This window comes from Carassius auratus, unplaced genomic scaffold (assembly GCF_003368295.1).
Source record: "Carassius auratus strain Wakin unplaced genomic scaffold, ASM336829v1 scaf_tig00003633, whole genome shotgun sequence".
In the NCBI taxonomy this organism is placed as follows: Eukaryota; Metazoa; Chordata; class Actinopteri; order Cypriniformes; family Cyprinidae; genus Carassius; species Carassius auratus.
In genome coordinates, this window is record NW_020523535.1 from 1 (window position 1) to 27,700 (window position 27,700).

Consider the following 27,700-nt stretch of genomic DNA (forward strand, 5'->3'; position numbering starts at 1 on the left):
AGACAAACTACAGGAGCTAGGTGAGACGCCTGGCAGATGGTGCAGTGACAACAATCTCTCTCTGAATGTGGAGAAGATTAAAGAGATTGTTGTTGACTTCAGGAGAGTACAGACTCAACATGTTCCTCTGATCATCAACGGTGTGACTGTGGAGAGAGTGAGAGGCACCAAGTTCCTTGGTGTGCACATCCCAGAGGGCCTCTCATGGACTGACAACACCGCAGCACTGGTCAAGAAAGCACAGCAGTGTCTCTAATTCCTCCACGAACTGAGAAGAGTCAGGGCCAAAGCGCCGGCCCCCATCATGTGCACCTTCTACAGAGGCACCATCGAGAACATCCTGACTAGCTGCATCACTGTGTGGTATGGCGCCTGCAGTGTGTCACTTCAACGCATAGCGAGAACAGCTGAGAAGATTGTTGGTGTCTCTCTCTCCTCCCTCCAGGACATTTATGGAACCCATCTCACCCGTAAAGCACTCTGCATCACAGGTAATCACGCCCACTCTTTTGCCCCAGTCACCACTGAACTCTGAACCCCCTCCCTCTTTTACCCCCCTCCTCCCAGCTCCCACATTCCCAGGTCCTTACACTCCCCCTCCCACTAATGAACTCTGACCTGCACCAGTCACTTTGTGCAGCATTGGTCTGCTCATTACCTCATTCAACTACCTCTTCAGTCAGTTTTAAATACAGAACAGCCCCCCGAGCTTTCTGTCACTTCAAATCAGCCTGAATAAGCTCTTTTGCACTACAATCATTTTATATGCACTGCTTGTTTACTTCACTGGTTTACATCTGCCATATGCAGCTTTGTTTAACTGTTTTTTTTTTTTTTTTTTAACATGCCCTTATCTGTATAGTTGTATTTTATATTTAATCTGTATTTATCTGTATTTTTATGTTCTACTGTTAGTGTTATCTGTATGCACCAAGGGTCTGAGAGTAACTCAATCTCAATTCTCTGTATGTATGTGCTGTACATGGAGGAACTGACAAAATGGCAGACTTGACTTGATTCATGGGGGTATACAGGGTAATTTGTTTGAATTTTATAGCACAACCTTTGTTGTATAACAAAGGTATTATATAGGTATACCATTCACATTTTCATGAATAATACTGATAAAGTATGATCTCAGCATTAAACCACTTAGACATTTTTAGACAAACTAGCCACACATCTTAAAATAATTTTAATTCAGAAATTAAATAAATCACAGAATAGATGTATTTAAGTTAAGTCAAAAATTAATGTCACAAAGAAAGAAAGAAAGAATGAAAGAAAGAAAGAAAGAAAGAAAGAAAGAAAGAAAGAAAGAAAGAAAACCTACAATCTACTTTTGGTGGCATTTTGTTTTTGCACAGACTCTAGAGCGCTGTTTAATGGTATGGGGAATTTTCATTGTATATCACATTTCACTTGTGCTTGACAGATAAAACTGGCACACTTTCCTGAGCTTCACCACTAACAGGAGTTGAAGGTCAAAGTCAAAGTGATTTCTCAGGGAGAAACAGGCTATCAACACATTAAACCAGAGGATCATCAAGTCAAGGCCATTTTTCTGACCACAGCCCTTAAACTGAGCATGCATGCACACAAATAACCATGCCCGGAAATAACATTTCAACAAGCCACTGGTGTTTAATAAATTACATTGATTTATCAAACATATAACAGCATTTGTATGCTCAAATAAAAAGGATTATGGTAAGAATAAATTCACATTTGTACTTTAGGTATAAGCAGACAGGCTAATGCATTGCTTGCCAATGGTGCGTGCGAGAGAAATGGGCTGTCAGTAGAGCACCTGAAACAAAAGCTAAGCCAGACATGGGACACATTTATCTTTATCCATTCACACAGGTTCATAGTTCATCTAGGTAAGCAAGTACAGTGCTACAACAAAATTTCAAGAGTTCTGCTGTTAATATTTCATTAAAATGTTAAATATTTTGTCAAACGCTTTATTGCTTCTGTACTGCAAACCATATTATATGTTCCCCAGAGGGCTTTTGAGTGATTTTACTATATATATATATAAAAAAAAATTAAAAAAAAAAAAAAAAAAAATTGTAAAAGCAATGTTTGGTAAATATGATACAAAATGATACATTATTTTTTGACATTGGATTAAAGGAGATGGTCATTCACATATGGTATACATCAGTCATACATTCAGCTTTATTCAATTAGTATGCAATCAATCTAGCATTGTGTTTACTAAAATGATGAGACCATCTTCTGAATGTCAACTTAAACCGTAGAAGTGACCGTATTAAATGTTCCAAGGGAACTTTTGAGTAATTTTACAGTTTTAAAAAATCACATTTAATTCAACTTTTATTATTTTTAATAAAGTATTTTTCAAACTTCCAGCTGACTTTATGTGTGTGTTTGTGTGTGTAATGAATAACTTTCTCTTTGAAGAAAGTGGTATCAATGCAGCTGCTGCTGCTAACATGCCCATCAATCTGAGCACCACTCTGAATGGAAGCTTGATCTGTTTCCGGAAATGCCGAGAAAGAGCCAGATGCTGTCCACCCTCTGAGGTGATGGGAATGCTTTCATTGATCTTGAGTCTAGAGTGATGCATATGAACTTTACCGACTGACATAGGACCAACTGACTCTCGCTGAAGTTTACCCTGAGACCCAACTGAGTGACATGGGAAATAAGCAGATTGGTCTGTTATGTTGCCTGCTCTTGAGATGGAGCACAGAGGAGCCAATCATTCAGATAAGGAAGCACCTGCACCCCCGGCTTGTATTAATAGTATTAGGGACAATGCTGCAGCTATGCACCTGGTGAACACCTGAGGGGACAGAGACAGCCCAAATGGTAGGACCCGGAACTGATAGACCTGACCTTAAAATCCGAAGCAGAGAAACGGTCTGTGTTGTGCTGCAATTGGAATGTGAAAATAAGCATCCTTCAGGTCTATTGTGGTGAACCACTGTAGTGGTCTGACTGCCTGAAGGACCTCCATTGTGCGTAGCATGTGGAATGGTAAAACCTTGATGGACGGATTGAGGCCACAAAGGTCGAGAATGGGCCTTACCCCACCATCTTTTTTTCGGAATTATATAGTACATTGAATAAAACCCATTTAGCCATGCTCACCACTTTATTGGTTCTATGGCGTCCTTTTCTATGAGTTCGGCTATTTGTTTCGCCAGTGCCAGTGAGCTGTTGGGGTCTTTGACAGTAGTCATCTTGACCCCATTGAAAGCAGGGGCCCGCCGTCGGAATTGCAGCTTGTACCCTTGAGATAGTGTTGTTATTATCCAAGGGTCTGACGTGTTTTCTTTCCAGAAATTGAGGTGCTGCGAGCCTGGTTTGTTTTTTTTTATCTCAGGTTGGCGCTGACCTGGTGCCCTGACCCTTAACTGTTGTCCTCGTGCTCTAGGGTACTGCCCAAGCTGGTCTAGCTGCCTTGGCTGGCTCCTCTGAACAGCACTTGATCGAACTAAAGGTTGAGAGAGAGTAGGATACCGTCCCCATACCCTTGTCTAAATTGTGGTGGTGGAGTCTCTCTTAAATCTGCTAGCTGCTGTCTTGTCTTATTCATCTCAATGAATAATATAGTCAATATATATATATATATATATATATATTTTTTTTTTTTTTTTTTTTTTTTTTACATCCAAACTAGTGTTAATTCTTAGCCCACTGTTGATAGAAGTACCAGGTAGCAGTACAAACGCAGAACGAAAACACTCGTATATAATGCAACTGCGAGAAATATAATATAAGCCTATTTCAAAGAAAAACAAACAAAAAATAATTCAATCGTCAAATTCATAGCTACCTATGAAATCATAAAAATATATATTACTTAACTAATTGAATGCTCTATATGATTACCACCAGCTGCAGTGCACGCCACAGTCTGTAATGAGAAATATATATTGTTCCTGGAGCACACACACTCTTACTGTTCGCTATAATTAAGCACTATGGCTTTTCTATGGAGCGAAACCACTCTGAGATGCCATATATATATACGTTTCATAAAACCCTGTGACGTACCTGGTCATGTGATGACTTTGTTGTTATTAGACTCGACCTGTGCATGAGCAAGAGAGATAATATTCAGTGGGAAGCACTGCCTTTGGCAGTCAGTAAGTACGAAATAGAACCAACTTCACATAGACAAAGAACGGACAAAGACTAAGGGAGATATTAAAAGCATGAACCAAACAAAGGGAACTAATGAGATGATTATTAGAAAACAGGTGAACTGAATGACATAATAGGCAACTCAGGAAAACTAGGTCACTTTAGTTTACATGTGGGTGCAATGTTGTTGAACATTCACCCACATGTAAACTTAAGGTTTTGGTTTTGCATCTTTGCATTTAAAACAGCCTGTTGAATTCTCATACTGATAAGCCTTATCATGAGGAGTTCACTCAGATAACAACATCTCTGACAAAGCTCTGTACTTCATCTGACGGCAGTTTAGCATGAGTCCACCATATACATATTCACACACATACGGTCACATATGCAAAACATGTGTACTCTAGAAAACCGCCACTACAACAGAACTGTTAATGATTGAAGAGAAGGGAAAAAATATGTCTGTATCACATGTCAGTGCCTTGCTGTTACAACCACACTAACTGTTATAAATAGTTCAGACAGGAACCACTTTGGCAAGTTTACTTGAGTTTATTGAACACAATTTATCTTTGGTGGTGTGGTTCCTTATGGGGGTTCTTGCTCCCAGAATAACTGAACATAAAAGAGTTTTAACATTAACTCCCGGAACCGTGAATTTAGAAATATATAATAATTAAGACTTTTAATAAAGTCTTTGAAGCAAACGGTGATAATCATGTAGATGTGGCAGTGGTACGTCTATCCTATAGCCTGGTTATGAAGATGGGTGTCTCTCTGCAGTGAGGTCCATGCCAGCTAAGATTTTTGGAAGCCTTAGTGATCTTAAAAAACAAGACGACAGCCAGAAGGTGCGCAGTAGTGTGCTCATGCTTATAATGTGTAGGGAGGGAGGGTTGCGAGCAGTTGAGCATACTTACCGAGCAGTGGTGCCATGTCAGAGTTTCCGCTAGAAAAAAATGGTGCCGGTCAAAGTGACAGGCAGAGGTTTCGTTTTCCGGACATTTTGATGATATGCCAGTCAAATATCTCCTCTTAATTAGTCAAGTTAAGGAAAACTGAAAGCAGTTTATGTAACTTAAAAAATGACATAATCAGGCCGTATATGCAACATGTTTATTAGCCTTTTATTACTTTCAAATAGACAGAAAAAAAAAAACATGAACGTCCAATTGGTGTCAATCAACCAATTGTTTTTTACTATGGTTTCACATTTCATTGTTTAACAAACCAACCCCCTTCCCCACATAAAATATCCGAATATAGCATTGTTTTCACTCAAGCAAACTTAATTATAAACTCAGCAGAGGTGGGTAGAGTACCCAAAAACTTTACTTAAGTAAAAGTAAAAGTAATTCTAGAAATATTTACTCAAGTAAAAGTAAAAGTACTAGTCTTGAATAGTTACTTGAGTAAGAGTAAAAGAGTATCGGATAAAAAATCTACTCAAGTAGTTAGTTACTAGTTACTTTGGGTCATATATACGGAGCCTTTTTTTATATAGATATATAGACAAAAAATGTAAGTAATGTATGTGTGTGTGTATAAATGTATATATTTCATCAGCCTTTAATCCAATTTATGTAATTTATTATAAAACCCTGTCTGTTTATTTAAGTAACAAATATAGGTATCATGCCATAACATATTTTTAATACGACTGACTTTATTTTAAATGTGAATTTAACATTGACAGTTAATGTGATATAAATATTGCTACTAATATTTCATTGTTCAGAAAGAGAGCAAATAACATTTACATTGAACATAATTTTCACTGACAGTCTAGATTCATTCACTCTCAGAAACTACCATTAAAATCACTGAAACTGTTAACACTGTGAAATCAATATCTTAATTATAGATTCGTACACACATCTGCACTTGTTGTTTCTGACGAGAGAATTCCGCAGAAAGAGGTATTCAGTAAGTGAGCGAGTGAAGGAAGCACAGACATTTCAGCGATGACTCATCGGAACGCCTCTGATTGGCCATTGCATTCAAAAGCTCAACAGAACCGTGTGTGATTGGTTAATGCGCAGCGCTGTAAAAACGCGTCTGTCTCTGGCTCAGCGCCAGCAAGCGATCACAGATGTAAATTTAGCAGCTGATGATATGACTTGCTGAACCTACTCGCACTGGTGTGATTGTATTAAAATTAATAAAATCTTAATCGGCTATTCTTTGTCTTTTGGAAGCTGCATTCAACCTGTTACAAGCCACACACGTACAACAAACTAATGTCACAGTGGTATCGTGTACTGTAATCGAATGTAGCCCAAGTTATTACCTGTTAAACAGTAGACAGCACACGCGTTCATCTAATAAGGATCTCCACCGCAAGCAAATAATAGCCTTTGCAGATTAGCTTTCAATTCAGTGCAGTTCCATAGCCCCGTTTTCAACGCTGCTAATATTCTTAAACGTTACAACTCTGAGTGAACCGCTTCAGAGCTCAGCGCGTGCAGCATGGAACTGAACGACTCAATCAAACTGATTCATGAACCAATTCACTCGTTTGCCGACTGGTTTGATCAAGCCTTTGAACAGAGTTGACTCAAAAGAATGAATCATTCGCGAATGGGCATCGCTCATTGTCCAGAGAAAAGTAGACAGCGCGTTTGGAATAAACTGAAGCATTTATTGCATTAAGATAAAGTAACGAGAGGGGCGTCGCCCACAGTAACGAAGTAAAAGTATAGATTTTTCCCAAAAAATGTACTCAAGTAAGAGTATAAAGTACCCATCTTTAAATATACTCCGAAAAGTATTCGTTACCCCGAAAAATTACTCAAGTAAATGTAACGAAGTAAATGTAACTCGTTACTACCTACCTCTGAAACTCAGTATGTCTCATTTAGCTGGTAACATTTAAATTGGCCACCGTGTGAAATGACTCCTTGTCAAATTAACTTGAACAAACAAATGACTAGCCTATAACATTGTCTCGCGTCATTTTTGGCTACTTTTTACGCTTTTTTGCAGTGCTGAATTGTGCAGCTGGCGACTTGAAATCAAAACTTCCCAGTGTCTCTCCACAACTTGCAATGCGCATAAGCCGCGTAACCTTGTTCTCCGCAAGGCATCTTCGCTGCTTCGTCTTGATCCGATTCTGCAGCGAGAACCCCCTCTCTGCAGGAACACTCGAGACAGGGATTACACAGGCTATCTTGGCGAGCTTGGTCCACTCTGGATACATTTAGTTGAAATCACGTATGAGGACTTCGCAGGCTGTGGAGAAATGCAATCCTCCATAGCCATGGAGCGCTGTCATGACAGCGAGGGCATCACATTGCAGGCTTACGGTATCGATAAGAGGAGCGGTGTCCGCAGACTCAAGGCTTGTAAAATTGTAAATAATCCTTCTGATTGCTGGTTCTGAATATTCTTGGAGAGCTATAACATAATATAATTGTTGAGAACGATATCAGAATTATAGGCCTACAAAGAATGCTGCGTTTATTATAAATAGGCCTGTATGGGTCATTCTGTGGAAATGTCAACTTTTCTGTCCCTAGCCTTTAAAAAAATAGTAGGCATACACTTAAAAACACTTTTAAAATAAAACAATATGTTATTTGAAAAATGACACCTTCTTGAGCCATCAATAGGCTGTTTGATTTTTATTAATTCTATATAATTCCCAGAAGTGTTTGTCCCCACAGGTAAAGTGCTTTTTGAGGCCAATAACAAGTTTTACACCATTTAAAATACAATAATGTAGGCTATACATAACTATCAAATATATTTGATATCATATTTAAACTATAAAGTATATATTTTTTTCTGTGACATGTGACATAATAATAATTTTACATCCATTTAATTCTGCTACACTCAAAAGTTAAGATTTAAAGGACTGCATCATTAATTTTAACCGGTTTTCAAATAGTTTCATTGTTACATGGTTGCGCAAACAAACTAACCTCATTCAAGCACACTTTTAACAAACCTGATTAAAATAAATAAAACATTATCTCTGTTGTATTATTATTTTTCATTTTTATTAATATTTAATAAAAACCTTTGAAATTGCCAAAGTAAGGTAACCCCAGTGACAAAAAATTTACATGCCGTCTTTAAATAAATGCACAAAAAATATTAAATTGAATTTTATATTTGACATTTTTATTAATCTAATAATTTGGTGTAAGTTTAAATGTTAGAAAAACAAATAAATTTCTGTAGAATGACCCATATAATATATCAACATCTCCTACTTACCACTATGTGTCTGCGGATATCTAGAGGGGTTCAGAAGGGCATCGAGGCAGTGAAGTACATACATGCAATCCTCGGGGAACCGATCTAGCAAGGCATCTATCAGATGTTGAACATAGCGTTCTCTGGCTTCTTTGAAAGCTTCAATGAAGTGGTCGCTTGAATTGGTCACTTTGACATCCTTGTATGTGCCGTCTTTATATCCCGCATGGAATGTTTCCTCTTCTGGACCGGGGACATCTCGTAAGTGTCTAAATGCCGCGTCAGATGCTTGCACTATTGGCCGGATGCTGGAAAGATTGACGTTGTCTTTCTGAAAAACTAAATTCAGTTTTGTCATCACTGGTAGTAGATCGGCCAGTGCGTGAGTCAGGGCTATGAAGCTGTATGTCTGGATTTGACCAAGCAGCCCTTGTGCTTGGGTATTTCCTCCGACTGCCTCTTCATTAATTTCCATGGCCACAGCTGCCCAGTTGTGCTTCATGGCCTCCACAGCCCTGTGTAGGGATAGCCAGCGGACTGTGCACGGCTGCTTGAGGCTGACCATGTCCTCATCCCTGAGTGCAGCTGGTAATTGGCGGAGCCGGGCTGTTCTGGTGGCTCTGGTGGTCTGTAGAAGGAGTACACCGAGGAGATCGTGTTTTTGTAAGCTCTGATGTTTTCCACAGCTTTCTCTGCGTCCAGCGCAGCAAGTGCAGCCCTGTGGGCAACGCAGTGCACCTGGATAGAAAAGGGATTTGCTTGCTTAAACAAAGCAACCACCCCACCATGCCTTCCCATTATTACACTTGCACCATCTGAACCCAGGCCAATGACACGGGACAGTGCTATATCCATTTCGCGAAGAACCGCAACAAAGCGATCATAAATGCATCTTGCTGTACCGGAGTCCACATCATAATTTTCAAGAAAGCATGTCTCCACCTTTCCTTTTATTTCCATCTTTAGATATATGATTCACTTTTTGTTCGCAGTGATATTTACAGTTTCATCAATTATTATTCCAATGAAGTCACTGTTTTTCACGGCTCTGTTCCACCACGATGTGTTCTAATGCCTTTTCCATATTATCCACAGAGTCGCTGTGGCAATAAATGCCATCGGTGGTGACAAAATCTGGAGCCTCGTGAGCTTGCAGTAGCTCAGTCTGTGCTACAAAATGGTTAAATGGGAGATCATGTTTTGCCATGTGGAATACAATTTTGAACTGAGAGCATAGTTTTTTCTTAGAAGTTTCCGTGGCCTTGTCACAGTGGCCTTTCATCGCAACCTGCTGTGGCAATAAATTGTTTGCCGCAACATGGTCCTTGCTCTGGCTATGCTCAATGAGAGCAGGCATTCTGCCTTTTTGCAGTGCGAACATAATTTTTTTTCGTTACCATCAACTACCTCACATCTTAGCCATGGGAACTTGTCACTCCATTCCTACCGATACGCCCTACACTTCGGCTTTTTCTCCGGTGGTGGCGGAGCTTAACCACGAAAAATAAGATAAATCACCATGATTGTTACCGTAACCATAGCCGTCTATGAACAGCTCAAAAAGTGCAGATATTGAGACACTAGGTATATAAGACATTCATGGACGTTATAATAAAATTGACCTCTTCTGTTCAGTAAATTTAAAGGAGGCCGTTAAGACCTCCAATTCTGAGGCGAAAACTGCGTCCACGTATTTTTCTAAATAATGTTAAACTCCTTTGTTTCCGCCTTTCTTAAAACCAAGTAAACAATAAACGATAACTTTACATTTTGAATCTTTACTTAATGTCTTTCACTTGCTTCTCGCTTCTTTCACACTAAGAAAATGGCAGCTGCTCGCACTGGAGACGTACTATCTGCGTGCTCTCCTTGATGTCCGCGTGCTCTATCCAGCGCCGCTGGGTTAAAATCGAGACCAATTTCCAAACCCAAACTTGGGTTAAAACAACCCAATGTCCTATGCAACGGTCTCAACCCAGCGTTTTTTAGTGTATATTATTTGCATATATTAATTACCCTTTTACAGAATTTTCTCAGCCGCTTCGGTACATTTCTCAAATCATCCTTGAGATTGCAAAACAGTAAGTCCATTTCTCAAAACAACTCGTACAAATAGCAAAACACAATGGATTACATGGAAAAGCCAGTCTCTTGCTCAAAATCCTTAGATCATCTCTCAAAAATAAATATCTGTGTAATGAACATGTCAGTGTCATCGGAATGACAAGTCCTTGTGTCATAGTTTACGGATAAGACAGTCAAATTGCTTAGTTATGTTGTCAATATAAGTATGTACTCTGCAGGGATGTTCTGATGTAAACTATGGGAACATTTTAGATGACAGTTACTGTATTGAACTGTATGCCATATGATTATGTATGTATCCATTTCCAAAGTACAGAATTTTACTAATTACTGTATGTGGGATATTGATTGAAAGAGACTGGATAAAATTCCCAGTTACACTTAATTACTAGTGTTCTGACCCAAATAATAATAATAAAACCTTTACAATGTCATTGTGATATAGAAAAGGAAAAATAAATATGGGCACAAAGATGAAAGTATGTCCATTTGAACTCTTGGACTTATTGTACCTCTTGTGTTGTCCTCTGTCTATAGACGGTTTCATCGGGCGCACGCGCCTGGACCTATGTTAACTTCCGGTCTCTGTTGTGTATATCGGTCTGGCTGCAGTGCCATCTACAAACGCAGTTAAAGTCAAGGTGATGAGTAGACTGAAGTTGGGCTCAGGCGGTTGTGCTGCGGGATGTGTTTCCCATACATTTATTTATTTTTGGAGACTCGCCACAATTTTAAAACTGATTGATTTTCAAAAAGGCTTCGTTAAATAAACATGAGTAACGTTACATTACGTACTGCATGTTTAATAATAATTCCTTACATTTATATGTTTAAATATCAAAACGAGGCACATGTGTTTTTATATCGCTGTATTTCTGAAGGAAGACTTGCATGTTATATGTCTGATAAAGCAGAGTGTGAGCGTAGCTCTGCTTTGTTTACAGCTGTTACTGGGGAAACCTATATTTCTCGCGCTTTATGTCTATGCTTTAAAACATCTCCTGCTGCAAAGAATGAATTTTCATATTCATTAAGTCCGCCTGATCCACGCAGCAAACATATATTTTTTGTTTGTTATCAAAAAATATATACTCTAGAGGGACTTGCTGTTGTTATTGATTCTATTTAGAGTCTACTGGAAGTTAAGTTAGGTACACAAAAGCGCGCACGCGCAATAACGTTTGTTTATGTTGATGCTGTTGAAACCGTCTATACAGTATAAGCTTTCCAACTGAAGATTCATGAGAAGAACCTTTGAGCTATTTCAGAGAAATGGTTTATCATTGGTTTATCATCTACATTCTATTCATGCCAAATTGACAAGAAGTCTAATATTAATGTGCAAAAATAAAAATTGTGTGCTTGGCAGTTTATGACAACTAGACTAACCATCTTGCATTTAATGAATTATACAATGAACTAAAGACTAGATGTTTTGAGGGATGAGACTATTGCACAGAAAACTATATAATACATTTTGAGCAACATGACATTAGCAACTGATAATGTAGGGAACTGCAGATAAATGTGCATAATCAATTGCATGAATGTACAAAAGCCTGATAATAAGAAACTGGTTTTATGATGTGTATTAATGACTAGATGATGTTGAGGTTGTATAAGTAGTTTTGAGAATTTCATTTCTGATTTCAGATATGCACCAAAGTGACTGAGAAAAACTGTAAACCTGTGATTGCAGGTTTAAAGAGATCACCACCGCAGCGCTCCTGGACTGCAGCGCTCCTGTGTTGGATGATATCTTGAGATCTTTCTTTGGTTGGCATAATAGCGATCCCCAGTCCTCTCTTAACTCTTCTCATATCAACTGCACCTTCTCAGCTGTCATCTCTCTGCCCTATATGGTCTACTTCAACTACTTAGGCTACATCCTACTCCCGTTGGCAGCCATGATTCTTCTTTACGCTCTTGTTTTCTACAGTCTGCACAAATGCCTCCGGAGGCAAGACCAGATTTCAGCACCTGCTGAATCTAAATTAAGGGCTTTTCTAATCAAGGAGAAGAGGCTGGCATGTTCTCTGGCTCTGGTTCTCCTGTTGTTTGCAGCATGTTGGATGCCTCTGCATCTCATGAACTGTGTACTACTTTCAGCGGGTCCTCAAGGAAGCGTCCCCCACATCGGTTTAATTTTATTTCATACTCCTCTCTCATGCCAACTCAGCGGTGAACCCTGTGGTCTACGCCCTCCGTTTCACAGAGATCAGGGAGGCTTACCTAGTGTTGGAGAGGACAGGGAGACTTCTCAAGTTCCTCATGGAGATCCCAGCCTGAAGAACCTAATACTGGCCATCAAACTACATTAGCCTCTAACACTGACATGTGTATCAGGCAGATAAACTACAATCATAATTTCACTGTAATACAATTCTGAATGGATCTTTTAGTGACTGTATGTTGGAGACTGATACTGTAGATATCCTACAATATCCATATGGAAAGCTTCTGAGAAGCTTCAGTCTTCAGTGGCTGTGAAGCCGTTTGACCACAAGAGGGTGCCACATGCTTTAAAACGGCTAGTCGTCCTAACAGAAAGAGAGCTAGCAGACATGCTAGTGAAAACATATTAGGCCCACAGGTTTTCTCAGTCGCTTCGGTACATTTCTCGAATCATCCTTGAGATTTGCAAAACAGTAAGTCCATTTCTCAAAACAACTCGTACAAATAGCAAAACACAATGGATTACATGCAAAAGCCAGTCTCTTACTCAAAATCCTTAGTTCATCTCTCAAAAATAAATATCTGTGTCAATGAACATGTCAGTGTCATCGGAATGACAAGTCCTTGTGTCATAGTTTACGGATAAGACAGTCAAATTGCTTAGTTATGTTGTCAATATAAGTATGTACTCTGCAGGGATGTTCTGATGTAAACTATGGGAACATTTTAGATGACAGTTACTGTATTGAACAGTATGCCATATGATTATGTATGTATCCATTTCAAAAGTACAGATTTACACATTACTGTATGTGGGATATTGATTGAAAGAGACTGGATAAAATTCCCAGTTACACTTTTACTAGTGGTCTGACCCAAATAATAATAATAATAATAATAATAATAAAAACCTTTACAATGTCATTGTGATATAAAAAGGAAAAAGAAATATGGGCACGAAGATGAAAGTATGTCCATTTTAACTCTTGGACTTATTGTAACTCTTGTGTTGTCCTCTGTCTATACAGTATAAGCTTTTCAACTGAAGATTCATGAGATGAACCTTTGAGCTATTTCAGAGAAATGGTTTATCATTGGTTTATCATCTACATTCTCTTCATTAGTAAATTGAAATTAAAAATTAAATTTATCAGACGCTTTTATCCAAAGCAACTTTTTTTTTTACCTATCATGTGTTCCCGGGGAATCAAAACCCCAACCTTGCACTTGCTAACGCAATACTCTACCAGTTGAGCTACAGGAACAACATTAACATTAGCATTAATTAATCAATTAATTAACATTATTAACATTAATAAAGATTAAATTGCACAATTCATGCAAAATTGACAAAAAGTCTAATAATAATGTGCAAAAATAAAAAGTGTGCTTGGCAGTTTATGACAACTAGATTAACCATTTTGCAATTAATGACTTATACGATGACCCAAAGACTAGATGTTTTGAGGGATGAGACTATTGCACAGAAAACTATATAATAAATTCTGAGCAACATGACATTAGCAATTGATAATGTAGGAAACCGCGGATAAATGTGCATAATCAATTGCATGAATGTACATAAGCAATCGCAACTAGTTTTATGATGTGTATAAATGACTAGATGATGTGGAGGTTGGACAAATAGTTTTGAGAATTTCATTTCTGATTTGAGAAATGCACCAAAGTGACTGAGAAAAACTGTAACTCTGTAAAGCGACATGAGAATTAATTGTCAGAAAAAAATATAATCGTATTTGATACATCAGGCTTTTATTGTTCTTAGCTCTGTAGTATTTATTGTGTAAGGCAAAACATATAATTTAATGCAATACAAAGATAATGAACAAATATGAAAAAAAGTTTCTCATAAGCCTGATGATTATATATGATTTTCACATTTAAACATGATTTTTCTAAAAAAAAACAAATAATAATAATAATTATCAATGTTATTCTTTTACTTAAGGGTGACATACTGTATGTATGGATAGTGTAAAAGCATGGCCTTAACATCTATTGAGAAAATCCATATTTTATTATATTTTATAATATTTTGCAATGCAATGAAATATTGTTTTGTAGAAATACAGACCGTCTCATAATTTATGGTGTAAAATAGTAAAAGGAGATTCCCAGAAGTCACTGTAAAGTATTACAATTTTCGTTTTTTTTTTTTTTTTTCGTTTTTCATTTGTTTGTTTATTATGTTTATTATTTATTTTATTGTAAATTGAGAAGACTCAAATGAGTCCGACTACCTTATACTGGAAAGGGCAAAAAGAGCTAATAAAGCAATTACAATTGTGACCTCATAGTGACCATTATAATATTATCAAATACTTGACTATAGAGAGTTTCATTTTATTCCATTTGAACTAGTTTCTCTAAACTGGTCTCTAAAGTTGTCTCTAAACGTTATACTTGATTGTGTGGTTGGTGGTACTGTAGTTTTGTTGTTCATGTGTTCAGATAAAGATTGTAACACGCAGGGCTTTAGATCAAAGTCTAACTTGACAGGTTTTGTTTACATGTTAATATTTATACACAGTTACATTTGCTGCCATCCAACTTTGTGGAAAAAATAAAATAAAATAACTGCATGGATGTTTATGGTAACAAGCTATCAAATATAGTATATGAATAACCTTATTAGAGTGTTTATGGAAGTTTTGCTTGAATTAGCTTGTGTGTTTAGCTTATATGATTTCATAAAGATTGCACAACAAAGGAATAGGCCTACATACAGCAGCACAAACTGTTTGACCTCTTAACTTTTCCCAAGCAAGAATTAAAAAAAAAAAAAAAAAAAAAAAATGTTTATATATGTATAAACTGAAATATAATAAAAATGAAAAAGGCAAGAGTTAAATAAAACTATATTTTATTCATAGAACAAAAACACGTTATGCATATTTTGCTGTTTATATATATACATTCATTCATTCATTCTCTGAACAAGGCCACATGCATTGTCTGACTGAAAATGAATTTCCTGTTATGATGTGTGAAAATCCTGTTTGATCACAAGCCAACAGAAATGCTAAATTATTGATTAAGCCATAAATCAGAGTGTAGTAAATCTCTTTTAATCTGATTTCTCTCTTCATGTACCGGATCAGCATGTTAAGCCTGCAGCAGAGGAATGGATGTTGTTCAGGCTTGTTAGGTAAAGTGTAAGCCCTGTTTCACAATGCACACAAACACACAAAGCTGCAACAGTCGTGTTGTTCTGTACAACAAAGTGATTTCTAGCTTACTGTACGAAGCATCTCCTTGAATGAATGACCATAACCTAGAAATTGTTTGGTGGAGTGAGAACTATCACAGCATTGACCATCATTAAATCTACACTACCATTCAAAACTTGAGCTCAGTGAGAATTTTTACATTTCATTCAAGTCTCTTATGCTAACCAAGGTCACATTCATTTCATTAAAAAAAGAAAGAAATATGAAAGAAAGAAAGGAAAGAAAAGAAAGAAAACAGAATATATAAAACAGTTAAATGTAACTTATTTCTGTGATCAAAGCCATGTCACATTATCCTTCAGAAATCATTTTGATATGCTGATTTACTGCTCAAGAAACATTTCTGATCATTATCAACCACTGAAAAAAAGAAAAGAAAAGAAAAATTTATTTGAGATTATTGGAGTACATTTTAAAAGGAAATTCTATTTCTGTCTTTTCTCTTCAACATTTCACTTTAATTCAATGTCACTTGTCTTTTCTTTGTAATTAATTGTACAATTTTCTATATTTCTGAGTGACAATTGTTCAAAACTTTTTTATTTTTTTATTCTTTTCGTTGGATACTATGGACCCTATTTAATGTTCTAAACGCATGGTCCAAAGCGCACAGCGCAATTACGTTTAGGGTGTTTACGAATCCATTTTTGATAGTTTAAGGAAGGGGAAAGAACTCAGTGCACACGGTCCATGGTCTAAAAGGGTTGTCCCTTTTCTTTTAATGAGTAATGGGTGTGTTTTGGGCATAACGTGCAATAAACCAATCACAGTCTCATCTCCCATTCCTTTTAAAAGCCAGTTGCGCTCGTGTCAATGCGGATTTGCTGTTTGGCAGAATTTGCAAGCAGAAAAACTGAACGCTTCTCTAGTAAGGATCTGCTCGAGCGCAGAATTCTGATTCATGCAAAAACTATCCATTTTGACATGTAGGCATTTTTATATTGATGTACACAATAATAATCTTTTACATTTTAATACTTTAATTCTTAATTTGTGTATGTGTAATTAACGTTTTTAAATTTAAGCGTTTTGTTAACAAAAAAAAAAAAAAAAATGGCGCACAAATGGGCACAAATTAATTTGCTATTTAAACAACATGACGCAGTATGTGAAAATGAAAACACTTGCGTCGCACCTGGGGCCACATTATGCCGAGTTTATGATAGGGCCCTATGATTCAGGATTCTCAGATATATACAATCCATGATTGAAATCTTTTATAACATTATAAAAGTCTTAACTGTCATTTCTGATGATTTAAATGCATAGTTTTTATTTCTTAAGCTTTTTATTTATTTTTTACCGACCCCAAACTTTTCAAACTGCTTGACTCTTCTTGATTCAGTCAGATTCACTCAATAGAACATGTTTCAGATTTACTGATTAAAGCATGCTTCTTTTAGGGAGGTTGCTCTATTACTTTGCTGCTTCATAAAAGTTGTTCCTTTTATTTATTTTTTTGAAGACCAACTTCAGTGTATTACTCATGCTACACTGCTCTGTTTATGCAGGCAGTGTGAACGCTGTAACCTGTAAATACGGGTGCCGAAATAAACACTCTGCTTACATATACATAGTTAATGTGGTGTGAAACAGGCCATAGGGTTTAAGCAATATTTAAACTCCAGGGAGTTTCCACTAGCAGACAGATAGCTGGTACAACAAGGAAGGCAATAGACTGTATAGTTATCACCTGAACAGGGATTGATCCCTCCCACCAAACTATACAACCTACTACCTCACCCTGTCAGGACACCAAAGGACAGTCCCAGCACCTGACATGTTTGCGTATGTAATCCCAGCCCATTTTACTTCTGTAATGTGAGTGAATATCCTTTCCGACTCACTGGCCGAATGCAGACAGTTTTTCAAACGAGTCCATGTTGTTTGTGGATGATTTGGCTGTCGCCTTAGGAAAGACAGTAGATTGTATAGTTATCTCAGTGAGAGAGCACAGGGCTCCACAACTATCCAATCTACTACCTCAGCCCCAAGGACAGCAGAACAGATGTCCACCAGCCAGACAGCAGACTGCTGGATTCCTGCGGAGAGAGAGAGAGAGAGAGAGAGAGAGAGAGAGAGAGACACTGCTTAACACAATCATACATTCAAACTTTGTTGTAGCTGGACTTTACAGTTTGAGCGAGCATTTTAATGTATACAAGTACATTGTACATGTACATTGAGTGTGCTTAATTGTACTTAATATGCACTTGTAGTATACTTGAAACCTTAAAAGTATATTTTAAACTAGCCGAATTACACGCTAATTTACTAAACTACATATAAAGTTAAGTCCTACCTTAGTGAGCCAAAAAAGCACTCAATTTATTCAATTAATTGCATTTAACATAAATGTAAAATATTATATACTTTCATTCAGTTGTAAACTACATATAATTGGACACCATATATGAATTTGAGGAGAACCAACTTCATACATCCACTAAAATCACGTTTACACCAGCTGGTTTAAATTATTTAAAAAATGAAAAGTTAAGTTAGTTATGAGAAAACCTTGTGCAGCATTTGTTTGTGACGCCACTTGGTTTAATATTTTATTCTATAATTCAAGGTGTCAAAAGGAGTCTAATTTGGTGCCACTGTTTGTTAAAGCATCATCCTCATGACATCGATCACAGAGCTATTTATTTCTATGTAGTTGCAGGAAAACAACAGCAGTTGAAAGCTTGGCATGTGTGTTCTCCAGACTCGAGTCAGCGGCGCTTATTTGAGTCGGAAAAAACGCACATGAAAAACCGGGGAACTGTGAGGAGTTGAACCAGGATGCAGGCTAAGAGGGAAGCGCTAATTTTGAAAGCCAAAGAAATTACTCACTCATTCTAGCGAGGCTGGCATTGGATCATGAAGAAAAAAAAGTCTTGATCCTTCGCCAGGAATTTGCGCCCGTTTTGCCAAAAACTGAGCTCATTCCAACAAGACAACATTGTGTAAGCTACGCATTTGAGGTAAACAGACGATGTAAAACATGGCTTCCCCAGCTGTCTCCTATAGCTTTAACAAAGCTGATTCTGCTATTCCTTACAGCAAAATAGAGGAAAAACAAAATGGCGTTGTTTCGGCCATTTTAGGGTGTGATTGCTGTGCATTCCTTACAACGTCTCCGAGGTGTGCCTGAAAAACCCATTCACGCATTCACTGTTCTCAGAGGCTGTCTGCAAGAGCAAGGGTCTCCCTTTCGTTGCACTGAAGGACGCCTGGCATCAGTACAACCACAAGAAAGCCAAGATTCATCCTCGAGTCAATAGCGTTCTTTCACACACAACAAAATGAACAGATATGCTGTGAAAGTCATCTGCTTCTGGATGCCCGTTAGCATGCTAGCATACGTGATGAACCTAAACATCTCTGAACATCAGCACTCTAACATATCAGCATCCCACTAAATCAAGTTTCTTATTTGAGAATGTTATGGCTTTACCCAAGTTTTTTTTTTTTTTCAGTATCTTTACTCCTCCCTATAAACTTCCAGCAGAAACTTTGATAAAGCAGCTAAGTGAGACACGCAAAACCTTCACAAAATGGCAATAAAAACAGTTATTGTGTGGATTTAAGAGGTGGAACATGTCTGTTTTGCATAAAAAAAACATGCAAATATCTTCCAGACACTGACTTTCAGCAATTTGTTAACATACAAAAGTCCTCTTCGCTAATTAGCATACACATGCTCTTTCTGGCCCATTCGGGGGGACATTGATTGAAAAGTTTTGGCACGCAAACGCAGTCTGCTGGATCACAAAAGAGGAGACAGAAGCTGAAGAGATGGCATGACATGGCTTTGCTGTGCCAACTCAGATTTGATAACTTTTCGGTAAAGGTCAGGTCAAAAGCTGTGCAACAAAACACGCTTAAGTATCACCATCAGATACAGACATGCAGTTGTCTTACTCTGATGTAATAAAAATATGTTTTAAATGTAATACCAACTATTCTAGAGCTGCTTTACTCAAGGACGACATTTGGTGCATTACCCATTATAGAGGAAAATATGCTAATATGGTGTGACAGCTTTTTTGAATAAAGAAAACAGCATATGCTAGTTAGGTTTTTGAAGTATGACAGCTGGTTTGAGCTGGTTTAAACTGGTCCAGTGTGCTGGTCTTAAACAACTAGCTCCTGCTCAGAACCAGCTCATGACCGACTAAAGACTAGCTCAAACCAGCTGTCGTGCTTCAAAACATACCTAAACTGCATATGCTGTTGATCTATATGCTGAAAAGGTGACATTTGGATCATTTTTAGATTGCACAGGGAACTAGTCTGTTCTTTAGTTATGTTTTTTTTAAATATGTAATGCTAATGCTAATTCAAATTAGACACAAATGCCCTGATTTTTTACAAGATGGGTATTATAGATGATCTGTTGCTTTCAGTGTAGAGAGTGTGGATGGCATTGAAAATGGAATCATACAATGGAATTGCAGAAATATTTAAATAGCTAGTCTTTTGAATATATCAGTTAGATATATCTATCAACACTTTGTTTGATGACTTCAGGAAACAGTTTGCATGGATGAGCCCACAAAATCAAATTCTTTAATTATTCTTAAAGCTAACAATTTACATAAGAGCCTATTAATAACAAGACTATATTTAAATGGAATTCAAATAAAGTAGTTGATTAGTTTTAGTTTCTGTATGACTGACTTTTATACACCGAGTCTCTTAAAGGTATAGTTCATCCAAAAATTTAATATTACCCCATAATTTACTCACCATCAAGCCAACTGAATGCATGCAGGCTTAACACAAAGTCATAGCGTTAACATAAGCAATTTAGCACTAAGATATCTGCATGTAATACTTCATAGCATTGCAGGCATTAGTGTCTAATGTTTATAATTCAACATGTTTATTCATTTTAAATCTTTAGCTTATAGCCTACATGTGGGTGCCAGATTGATACTGAAATAAGTTTATATCTGTTGTAGCATGCATTTTTGTGAAAGATTTCGCCCTGCATGTATCAAACATCTTAATCTGAATTAAAAGAATGTACAGTTTTCCTTTTTCAAAAGCTAGTGAACTGCCTTGCAAACCTCTGCCTACATATTATAAGTGATGGATTTGGAAGATTGTGGAAGTCAGATACTCTATGGATCAGACAAACATACACTGGACACTCGACTCATAATTGATTTCAGTCAAGTCTGGTATTAGCATGTGGCTAAGCTAAAACTTTTCCAATACATTTTAAAATACACAATACAATTCATAGTTTCCATGTGACATCACACCCTTACAGGAATCCCCGCATCAAAACAAGTCATTACTCCACTGACCTACAGTTGTTTTTTTTACTAGGTTTGCATTAAGACAAGCAATATTTAAAGGCTAAATTCAGTATAAACCTTACTGATGATGCATACTTTGTACAGTCAAGCAGATGAACCCAGAAAATAAGCGCAATGGGCAAAGTTTAAAAAGTTGAGCTTGCTATGCATTCTGGGATTGCCTTTTCTGGCAAGGACTCGCTCAGAATTGGGCTCAAGCTAACTTTTGCCACAGGCTTCACATCAACTATGATGCCTTAAAATGCTCCCTACATAGGCAGCTAACTAGGTTTTGCAACAGAGCCTGTGTTTGTAGTATATGAAAAAACATCTCTGAAGCATGTTTTACAAATATTCTTGGCTTAATATATCACACCCTGTGATACATGACAAAACATGTTTCTCAAAGTAGAAATTAATTGCCTGCATTTGTTTACATCTCACCTATACCATACCACCTCTAGGCATAATCATACACCAAGCATTCCATAGTCACAAAGGAACATCTTACTTCCCTGTCTGAGAAAATAGGTAAACAAAATGAAATAAGATCAACAAAAGGCCTTCTATCTTACCTAGCGACCAAAGGACACAGCTGTTAGCCTTTGTGACCGTCCAATCGCAGGAGGTAAACGGGCAAATCAATTAGCCTGCTGAACGCCTCCCACTGTGTTATGCTTGCCAAGACCATATGATTACGATATTTGCGGAAATCATACACCGAAAATGCCTATCGATAATCTTGCGTTAGATCCACCAAAACCGGCTGACTGTTTGGCACAAAGCGCAGCGATTGAGAAACTGGTACATATTCTTGTTTTCATTTTAATTTTCTCCAATCCTTTCTGTCGCCAAGTACCGGAGTCTGATGCCAAGACAGGGGCAGTGCCTGTATGCCAGGCTGAATTTCAATGAACGGAGAAGAGGGTGGTGGGTAGAGCATTGAAGGGTGGGGGATGTTGGCAGAGGAAGAGTAAAAGGCCACAATAAAAAAAGGAAACCTGAGACAATGCCTTTGTGCAGCGATAATTTAATGTAGGAGGGGAGCTTCCCCATTGAAAATCCCTTTTGCATCCATATAACTGAAAGTAGTCTTCGAAACATGTCTCAGGAACGAGGAAACTATGTGATATTGTATGAAAAACAATAGATGATTTCCATTTTTACTCTTGATAGTATCTATCGCATCTGTAATCTTTTGTTTGAACTGCAGTAGATCAGCGTTTCCACCAGTGGTGAGTTCTAACATATTACTCGCAAATTAGCTTCTAGTACAACTGTTGAACAAGATTCTTAACATGAAACATGCCATATTTTTTTTTTCTTTTTTTTTATGAATCATTGTACACAATATATAGCGTAAAATTTCCGGACTACATTTAGCTAAACTTTTCTTCCTGTTCCATTTACTGTACCTGTGACATTATTCCTCCGTTTTTTCCTTCCACACAGCCTTGCCACTGCTTAAAATAGTTCGGCCATAGAAAGCTATAACTCTTCAAAAATGTAATTAATCATTCTGCATATGATCTCCTGTCATCAACCTACACCAGAGAGAAACGCCCTTAAAGCAAAAATAGCAGTCCCCAAAAAACAGGAAGTTGGGCTTGGCTTGACCTTGGTCGACTCTGTCACGCGGTCTCCGGAGAGCAGGCTGTTACTCATCGAAACTCGACGATAAGGATTCTGTCTTGCCTTATATATACAAAGAACTTGCAGATTAGAGTTAGATCTCTGCCCCCATCTGGGGCCATGTAACTAATAGGCTGCGAGCATATGCTGCGTGTCTGCACATTTGCAGGGCAAACAGCAGTGTTTTCTCACCTGCAGTGAATTTTCTGCTTTCGGTATAAACACTTTCAGTTTGAAGTCAAATTACAAAACTGGTGTTTCATTCTGTCTATTTTAGCATGATTTGATTGTGTATGCAGTGAAATCTTAGTATTTTTAGGGTTAAACTCTGTTTGTTTCGAAACTTCCTGTTTGCTAATGTGGGGTCGGTGCCCAGAGTGCATCTGATTGTCAGCTACAGTAAATGTAGGAGGGATCTGGGCTGTATGGGAAAGGGGGGAAAAGGGAGGGAGAGGGAGAAAATATGATGCTACATGATAAGTTCATCTGAGGAGAACAGGGGGTGGAGGAAATGCTCTCCTTTCCTCCCTCCCTCGCTCCACTTTTTTTTTTTTCCTGTTGCCATATCTCTCTGTCTCTGAGCAAAATAAACATGTATGCACAAACTTTTGTGCCTCTTTGGCGAGACTTATGGTTATACCTTACGAAGCAGTAAAATACCTGCCCTCCTTGCTTATGCTGACAAGTAATAAAGCACAAAAAAAAAGAACATTATCCAAGAAAAATCCTTGCTCTACAGCTAAATCAACCACCATTTTCAGCTTTTCCAATTTTGTTTGCATGTGAAGAGTCGATCTGCTGTTAAATAAGGATTTGTTCATAAAAAAGGTTTGGTGTCACTTGAAAAAGACTCCATTATTAATCCCTTTAAGTAACATACACTTAATACAGTAATACACAAACACGTGGCATGTCGACGCCATCTTGAGAGCTTTTCTTTGTAATATTTTAAAGAAGTAAATTAGATTTAATCAAATCCATCAATGCATTTTCAATTTCAGTTGACATTTGCTGCAATTTCGTCCAAGTTATAGTAGCCTTGTAACAAAAAAGATGTCCTCACCTCTTTTCTAGGAAAACCAGATCTCATTGAATTTACTGTGAATTTGATAAAAAAAAAGGCACAAAACTGTATTCTGTATTAACATTTGATCAGTATTTTGTTCAGTTACCTTTGCATAACGAATGCAAAAGTAAATCCTTCCCAAGCTAGCCCCACTCTTTTTTTCTCTTTCTGTCATGTAATTTGCAATGCGAAAAAAAAAAAAAAAAAACGTACAAGCCTACAGTTTGAAAGAATACCTTCTAGAATACCTGAATAGAAAAATAAGTCATTTGATCATATCTCCCAATGCCAAAAAGTGACTGAATGCTCTGGTATTTGCAAGATGAACTAGGTTTATGCTTATGTTAACTATTTCTACCAGCTGAGTCCTCACTTCACCTACTTTCTATAAAAGTATAAAATACAAAACTGACTTTAAGATCTTTCTACAGTAATCTTACTTAATGGGAATTTATAGGCCATCCATGAAACATTAGCATCATATCCAAATACATCACTGCGTTAATGTACCTTTAAAAACATTGAGGCAGCACCTAAACACTATTTGGATGTTCAAATGCATTCAAATCCTTAAACAAATGATCAAATCAAACGCACAAAACTAAAGGAATGTACATGCTATCCGAAGGAATGCTTGCATACATAATTGTGAGAATAACTTCTTTTTTTATATTAACAAAAATCTTTTTTTTTTCTTGAATAGCTTCGAGCCTAAAAACATTTATCAAATGTACATGAACAATTAATTTGTCCGCAAATTGTTTTAGTGTAGTAGAAATGGCGGAATCCGAGGCATGGACTCAGGGGTAAAGCAGACACGTTTACAAGAGGAAGACAACAGTGAACAAGAGAGCCAGAGCTGCTGGGTAAAAGAATCGACAATGATGCTTTAAGAGAAATCCTTCAAAAGTAGCCAAAAATATTCCAAAGTACTCAACAAGAAAAAAAAACTGAATACCTGCAGACTAGAGGCTTCAAAATCCAAGAACACAAGGCAGGGTCATGGCGGCGAGAAGAGTAGACTCATGCACATACTACGCCTATCTCGGGGAGAGAGACCTAGAAACGTGCTACCACCAAACATGCTCTTCCTCGGGGTTGTGGCTGAAGAAAGAGCACGTACAGCGGCCTCCGTTTCACCCACCTCACCACGAGTTCTTTCTCCCTGCCCACTTTGGCACAGGATGCGAAGTGAAAGACCGAAGCTCAGAGAGGGAGAGAGGAGGTGGAGAAAGTAAGGGAGTTTGAGTAACGTAAAAGAAATCAGAGATCAGGAAGAGAGGATTTGGCATGCTGAAAATCACAAAGTGCCCATAAAGGCACAGTTATTGCTACCGTCTGTGTTAATCTAGCACGCAAAACTTGACAAACTTGTTTTATGGGAATGTGAGAAGGTCAGGTTGTACCCCTCTTTCCCAGTCACAGTTTCTCCTAGTATACAGTCTGCAAAATAAGGGCTCAGAATTGATTATTTAATGGAAACTCTCGATCAGCTGAATGGGTCCAGAGTTACACCGGATTCAAAACAGGATAATGATTACATGATTTTTTTATGCATTTAGCCAAAGCATGTGACCAACCCCTTCAGCATTTAGTCATGCTTTATGTGGTTCCACGAGGAATTATAAATAACCCTCCCAAAAGAAGCGCAAGAGGACAAAGTTGATTTTGCTTGTCCTGAGAATGCAATGATTTCCTTTGTCAGCATTTGGCATCTGTCCCAGGAAGTTTGATCCTTCCAGTTATAGTCCGCGCTAATCATTATACACATCCAGTGACTGTTCTGCCACCGCCTGCGTTTCGGATGTCAAACGAAGAGAAACATGACATGAGCGGTCCGTAGTACTTCCTCAAAGAGTCTTAAAGACACTATACTCGGTTAATCTCATTTGTCTGACTGATTCATTTGCTTTTGCGACTCACCTCGTGTCTGACATCATCATCCGTGTTGCACTTTGCATGAAGTCATTTAGTTAGGAGTAGCAAAACGCTATGCAAATAAGCACTGAGAAATGTTGTTGCAGTTTTCAGTGGAGTCATAGTGTTAAAAGTTTGTCAGGTCCTCAAGTCCTCACCATGAAAGAGAACATGTCATTCGTCACAGTCGTTGCAGACATCACATGGTCCTCTTCCTGTGCAAGAATCTGTGATGTAAAACAGAAATACTCTATATAGGACGCAAATGGTATCTTGTCAAATGAGTCCACATTTGTCCCGTCTGCTTGCAGGCAGTGTCTTGGGCAGCACAGTGCATGACGTCACAGTTCCTTTGTTATTTATGCATTTACATATCTCTCATTTACTGAACTCATTGAACTCTTCACTTCCTAGCACATCCGTTCCCCGTTCAATCCTCCCAGAGAGAGAGAGAGAAAAAAAAATCTCTTTTAAACATCTTTTTTTCAAATGGCACCTTGCCAAAGAAGGAGAGCGTGAAAGCACAGAAGGAAATCCTTGATGCAATGCCTTAGTTGCAGACGCTACAAAGATTTATTTTACTGTTTTTTTTCCCCCTTGCCTACAAATTTGCTCCCCGTGTCTCTTCCTGTCGAAGTGAGGGGAGGCTGTAAAAAGTTTCAGCTGTGCCGGCAGAGGCTGTCTCATTTGGCAGTGGTTCAAAACAGTCTTGTTTGCTTCCAAAAGCCAGTCTGCTTGCCAGCCGGGTGAGTTTGAAAAGGCCACGCTACACTCCGCCCATGTTTGGGAGAGCTAGCGAGAGATAGACAGAGACAGAGAGAGAGAGAGAGAGAGATGGGGCAAAGCTCCACACTACAGCTTAGCCCTTCCCACTCTGCCTTACTTGGCAGAGCAGCTTTTTACAGAATGGGGGGAATCTAGGTCAGACCTTGTGTGCCTGTTGTGGGACAGATCAGAGCACCTTTCATGTGAGTTAGGTGTACACCTCCCAGAGGCACTTACCATTTCCTGCACAAGCCATCTAGTCAACTTAAAGCAGGACCCTATCCGGGTCTGGTTACTCCCATACAGTAAAGCATACCTTTCAAAAGACCCTTGGCCCACCTGCACCTAAGCACTTTCAAAGAAGTGTCTGTGCTACTGAGTTTTGTGTAATGCATGTGCCTGGAAACACTCGGATGGGATGGGCTGTGATGCCTGTATGCGTTATATCTGTGGCCCCGGAGTTATCTCACTTTACAACACTGAACTGTTGACTTTGGCTTGTTGCACTCCACAGCTGTTAGCATTGCGTGTCAAAAAATAAATAAATTGCTAAAAAAAAAAAAAAAAAAAAAAAAACACTGAGCGCTGCTTAAAATGACTGCTGGAACGTCTGAGCAGCTGATTGTCACATTCGTGTTTCGCCTCCACCTGCAGAGCTTGTTTAAAACAAGTTCCCATTGCACCTACCTAGTTCCCTTTTTTCCAGATTGTTTATGTTATTTTCTGTAGTGCTTTTTGAGATTGGGGAGATTGGGGATTACATATTTGTTAAACCTGACATTATGTCCTGACAGTAGAATATGAGACAGATAATCTGTGAAAAAATCAAGCTCCTCTGGCTCCTCCCAGTGGTCCTATTGCCATTTGCAGAAATTTATCCGCTCCCGGTAAGAAACAACCAATCAGAGCTTGCGGTCCGTAACTTTGTTTGTGTTCAAAATGTAGAAAAATGTATATAATGAGCGAGTACACCATGAATCCATTTTCCAAACCGTGTTTTTAGCTTGTCCTGAATCACTAGGGTGCACCTATAATAAGTGTTTATATTCAGACTATTTTAGATTGCTTCGGGGGTACCGCGGCGGAGTAACCCAGTACCTTTGTGATTCTTCATAGACATAAACAGAGAGAAGTAGTTTCGGCTACGATGTTCTTCCGCAAGACACAAGCAGTTCTGTTTATTAACC

The 27,700-nt window shown here is 38.1% G+C and overlaps 2 protein-coding genes and 1 long non-coding RNA gene across 3 annotated transcripts in view; 1 reads left to right on the forward strand and 2 right to left on the reverse strand.

Moving 5' to 3' along the window:
- Nucleotides 1–7,164: 7,164 nt before the first annotated feature.
- On the reverse strand, nucleotides 7,165–8,854 carry LOC113070253 (zinc finger protein 862-like). Its single transcript, XM_026243475.1, has 2 exons — nucleotides 8,350–8,854; nucleotides 7,165–7,521 (listed from the first exon to the last, which is right to left on the reverse strand). The coding sequence occupies exons 1-2, from the start codon at nucleotides 8,828–8,830 to the stop codon at nucleotides 7,325–7,327; spliced, it is 678 nt and encodes a 225-aa protein (XP_026099260.1). The 5' UTR covers nucleotides 8,831–8,854; the 3' UTR covers nucleotides 7,165–7,324.
- Nucleotides 8,855–12,955: 4,101 nt separating this feature from the next.
- Nucleotides 12,956–27,700, forward strand: part of LOC113070255 (uncharacterized) — a 44,554-nt gene continuing 29,809 nt past the window's right edge. Inside the window, exon 1 of the transcript XR_003279891.1 lies at nucleotides 12,956–13,061. The gene's annotated coding sequence lies outside the window, so the exon portion shown is untranslated. The remainder of the gene's footprint in view (nucleotides 13,062–27,700) is intronic.
- LOC113070257 (uncharacterized) lies at nucleotides 15,453–26,548 on the reverse strand. The gene is made up of 2 exons (XR_003279892.1): nucleotides 24,790–26,548; nucleotides 15,453–17,881 (listed from the first exon to the last, which is right to left on the reverse strand). It is a non-coding gene; the product is annotated as an uncharacterized LOC113070257 (long non-coding RNA).